We start from the raw sequence: 4,876 nt of genomic DNA, 5'->3' as shown, positions 1-4,876 counted from the left end.
TCATCTATTCTGTTTTCATAACTTTTCCCAGCATTCTTTATCTCTTCTAGTGGCCTTTTCATGGCCTGCATTTCTTCTATTTCCTTTTTTAATGTCTCATTTTCTTTCTTTAGTTAGCTGATTGCTTGTCTCATATTTTTTTCATTTCTTTCATCCGTTTCCTTCAACTCCTGGATGGCTTGCCTCATTTCATTTTGTTTGTTTATCATGATAATTCTGAATTCTTTATCTGGTAGGTTGAACAGTTCTTCTATTTCTTTGGTGGTTTCTGTTGCCTGATCTTTTTGTGTTGAATTTTCCCCCATGTGGACTTGCTTGAATATTTGTTTGTCTTCTTTTCCCTGTTGTGTATTTTCTAATACTTTCTATTCACTGAGATACGGTATTGCTATTATTGGCCGGCATTTTTTTTTGGGGGGGGGGATGTTCTCTCTGGAATAGCTGAGGGACTTCCAGACACTTCAGTTGTGGAGGGTATTCTGAGTTGTGTTGTTTTTCCCAGCCCCCACTGTGTGTAATTGTGTCTGTTGTCTTAGCTGGTAACAGTCAGGGGACTCTTGTGTTGTTCAGCCTCTTCTAGTAACACATTGAGGCCGTGTTTCTGGAAGTTGTCTGTTGGTCTTTGTAGCCTTCTGATGTCCCAGGTTCCCTCTATGCTTGGTGTGCTCGTGGTGGTTATGATGAATTAGAAGTGTTGTAGGTCTCCCTGGAACAAGGCCTTTGGTTGAGTTGTTGGCTGGCTTTGTTTACACTCTAAGTACTGATAGCTCCCAAGTCTTCTTGGGGCCTATGTTGTGGGGGTGGGATCTCCCCCTCCCCACAGGAGTGCAGGGGAGTACCAGAGGGCTGAAATCCTCCCAGTTGAGCAGGTTGCCAGTCCTCCCTTTAAGCTTTCAGGGCTCTTTTTGTTTAGTCCAAATAGTCCCACCCTGAGCAGTGCCTCCCCCCTGCCTGAGGTCCTTTCACAGAGTCCAGCTGTATCTCTTTAACTCCAGGGTTTTACCACAGTTTTTGTGGGTAGATGTGGTAAGCAGGTAGACCCCTGAGCAAGTCTCCCCGTTTGAGGCACTTCCTAGGGCCTCTCTATGTTGAATGTGCCCATGCAAGATTGTTAAAATTGCTGCATTATCCTAGGGTTGAGCCTGTGGTTGGATCCCCCCACCCCCCAACCCCCCCACTTAGCTGTGTTGTCTCAGCTTATATCCAGGGCTTTGTCGGGGTTGCTGGGGCAAAGGTCAGCAACAAGTTTGTGGCATATCCTCCGGTCTCTGGTTCTGAGCTGCAGCCTTTTCCCACGATTTGGTTTCTGTTCCCTAGCTGAATTGTCTCAGTTTATCTCCAGGGTTGTAGCAGGGCTGGAACAAAAGGCTGCCGAGCAGCTACAGCTGCCTCAGGCAGTTTCCCTCTGCAGCGTTTCCTGGCCTCCATGCGCCTAGATTTTTAAAGGAGCCGAACGAGTTGGAAGCCACTGGCTTTCCCTCAGCTAATCCTGCCTGTGCGGCTTCCCTTATGGGAACTCCCCAATCGCCAGTTCTCCCTCAGTTATTTTCCTTCTAGTGAGTCCAGGGCGTTCTCATTTGGGTTGAAACTCGTAGCATGAAAGTCTAGTCCGGTTTTATATAATCCTGTGCGAGTTTGGATGTAGTTGTCTCGAGTCTTTATTCTGCCGCCATCTTGCCGGTTCCTGAGCTGGTGGAGCTGATCAGCAGCTTTGCGTGGCTCCCAGGTGCTCCGGATCGAGTCTGTAGTTTCAGCGGTTTTTCCCTCACCCAGGTATTGAGGATCAGATTTGCAGTCTTTCCGCAGCCTGGGCTCCACTTACTGAGCTGAGCCGTCCCTCTTCACCTCCAGGGTTTAGCGTGGGGCAAAGCAGCTCCTGCAGCCTGAGGAACTTCCAGGCACCTGGGTTTTCCCAGGAGTTCCCAGAAGGGATCTCCCCAATCCCCGATTCCCCCTCAGTTAGTTACCTTCTAGTGAGTCCAGGGTGTTTTCATTTGGGTTGAAACTTGCAGTAAGTCATTCTATAGTCCGTTTTTAGTCCTCAATTCCTATGTAGGCCTGGACGCAGTGATCTTGATGTCTTTACCCTGCCACCATCTTCTTTCTGTATCTGATTTTGCTCTAGGTTTTTTTGTAGTATCTTTCGGAGCAGGGTTTAGTAGTAATGAATTTCTGGATATTTCATTTGTCTGAGAAGTTTTTAATTTTCCATCATAGGTGAAGGAGAGCAAGTTGGAATTTGTTGACTTGGAGTTTTTAAATATGTGTCTCCATTTTCTTCTTGCCCTTAGTGTTTCTTCAGAGAATTCTGATGTCAGCATGATTGGTTTTCCTTTGTAGATTATCTGTTTCTTTGTCCTCATCAGTTCCATTATTTTTTCTTTTCTTGTACCTTTGGGAACTTTACTATTATGTTTCTTGTTGTAGTTTCCTTTTCATTGTGGTAGCTTGGTGTTATTCTAACTTCTTGTCTGTCTGTATTTTCTTGGATTTTATAAGAGTAAATTTTATAACACCAAGTATTTACACCACATCAAATTTCAATTACTCTACATTGTTTTACAAAGAAAAACCAACTTTTTCTCCAATATCACACAGATGCACACTAATTCAAAATAATGTTCTATTTGTATTTTTGGACATTTTATTTATTAAAATGTATACGAGGGCCACCATTCTGGCACAGGAGTTAAGTTTCAGTGTTACCAAGCTATCGCCAGCCACTGGGGCATACATAGTTTGATCCCCCGCTAGGGAGCTAACCCATATGGCACATCAGGCCTCCCCTGTCTCACCTGCTGCTTCCCTCAACAGTGTATTTCAGTAGATCTGCCTATTCTGCTCCCCACTCTGTCTCTGGATCCTCTCACTCCACACCTCTGGTCTTTTTACCAGTTCTGTATGCATAAAACAAAAATAAATCTTAAAAAAATGTATGTATGAAATGTAACTTGAAAGTAATATTTATGCTGTAATAAGCAACTACTGTTTAGGTATAGACAGGTATCTCTAGTATAAATAGAGGAAGGACATATACCGAAATATTAATAGTATCATATATCTCTAGAATGATTTCATGATTAAACTTTTTTCTTACACTTAATGTTATTACTGATTTTTATCTCCATAATCAACATTTTAAAATGGGTTGTGGTTTGTTTATGAGTGCACCTTGCCAGGTAACCACTTGTTTTTCAGATTGGGGCAGAGGGTGTTAAAGAGACTGTGGTCCTGGAACTACGCTGCTCCCTGAATGCTGCTGACCCAGCTTTTCTGATCTCTGCACACTTCCTCCTGGCTGATGACACTGAGGTGACAGTCTTTATATAAATTGCTAAATGTTTATCCACCCTTGTTTATATCAGTTTCTTTAAAAATTTTCAGTGAAAATTACTTTTTACCTTTTTCTTTTGACCTGGTAAATGTTTTGAATGTGAGAATGGGTGCTAGTCATAGGAACATGTTCTCTGCGTTCAGCAAGAACTTACCCCTGTTCTAAATCAGTTGTGCAATATTTCACAAGAGTATACTCCTCTAAATATTGTCCATTCACACACTTCATGAAACAACTACTGTTTGCCAAATATAGAAGCCAGGACTGAACACCCTGTCTCTCAAAACTTAAATCTGGGAGGAGGCCACACATTTTTGCCTAAAACCTGCATGACAGAAGTAATATTGAAATTATATATAAAGTGTTTTGGGCGACTGATGCCTGAAGTTCACATCCAATGCTGTAGCAGCCATTAGGATTTCCTCTGGCTAGGCAGAAGCAATGGCACTCTTCAGCAGGACTACATTTCACAGGTTTTCTCTCAGGATTCAGACTCTGCCCACACTTTCAGTGTTAACTCAGGGCAAGGAAGAAGACTCACACTGAAATAACACTCTAAGAGTAGAAAAACTCTTGAACAATTGAAAAGAGTTCAAAGAGTACTGAGGGACAGTGCCTGAGGTAGAAGACAGGCAACTGTTGGTGAGATCACACCTATGCACACAATTGCAAGACCAGGTAGGCTTATTTAACAAACAGATAATTAGGGAAAAGGAAGTCATTTTTAAGGCCACAAGTGGCCAGCCGTCTCACCCCAGGTAGTGTCCGCAGTATCCAGCAGTCCCAAACAAAGGAACTCATGGAAGATGAGGTAACACTGCAGCAGCTCACAACAGCAGTCTAGAGGCTGGACTGCACCCCAAAACAGACAGCAATAGACTCAACCACACCAGGAGAAGGGGTCAGAGAACCAGGAAGGTGGTTTATAAGTGTCATGAGTAGTTCGGTTTCCCTTTCACACTACACACCCCAGGGTCAGTGCTTGGTCAGTAAACACAAGCATACCACAGTCCCCAACTGGGGAAAATCCTCCACATTCTCTGAGAGTAACTGCTTACTCCAAGGGTGGGGATTTCCAAGAACAGCAGAAAATGCCACATTTCATGGCATGTTGGGATGAGGGAGGCCATCATGCCCACCCAAAGGACTCCCTAGTCTGCATAACCATAAAAACCTATTTTGCATAACCATAGAGCTTTTCAGCCTTCATTTTGGTCATAGCTATCATTTCATTTCAACTCTTGCCTATTTTTTTTTTTATTTATTCAGAGGGCTCTCCAGCCATCACCACTTTTTAATTCCAGAACATTTCCATTATGACAGAAGAAACACTGTACTTTGTTAGTAGTCTTTCTTTTCCCCTGTATCCTCTGGTAACCATTAATTTATTTTCTGTCTATGTATTTGCATATTCTGGATATTTTATATAAATGGAGTCATGCAGTATTTGGTCTTCAGTTTCTTTCACCGAGGATAATATTTTTCAGGTTCATCCATGTTGTAAGATAGTCTAATGTTTCCTTTTTTTTTTTTTTTTTTTTT

At 42.7% G+C, this 4,876-nt stretch overlaps 1 protein-coding gene across 1 annotated transcript in view; it reads left to right on the top strand.

Annotated features, from left to right (window-relative positions):
* The window catches only part of PARP4 (poly (ADP-ribose) polymerase family, member 4), a 116,601-nt gene that overhangs the window by 18,392 nt on the left and 93,333 nt on the right, over nucleotides 1-4,876 (top strand). Inside the window, exon 6 of the mRNA XM_004680362.2 lies at nucleotides 3,199-3,312. Within this exon, the coding sequence (XP_004680419.1) occupies nucleotides 3,199-3,312 (114 nt within the window). The remainder of the gene's footprint in view (nucleotides 1-3,198; nucleotides 3,313-4,876) is intronic.

This window comes from Condylura cristata, unplaced genomic scaffold (assembly GCF_000260355.1).
Source record: "Condylura cristata isolate star-nosed mole 26May11 unplaced genomic scaffold, ConCri1.0 scaffold00010, whole genome shotgun sequence".
NCBI classification, from domain to species: domain Eukaryota; kingdom Metazoa; phylum Chordata; class Mammalia; order Eulipotyphla; family Talpidae; genus Condylura; species Condylura cristata.
The sequence above is the reverse complement of the archived record's forward strand: the minus strand, read 5'-3'. Positions and strand labels throughout refer to the sequence as shown.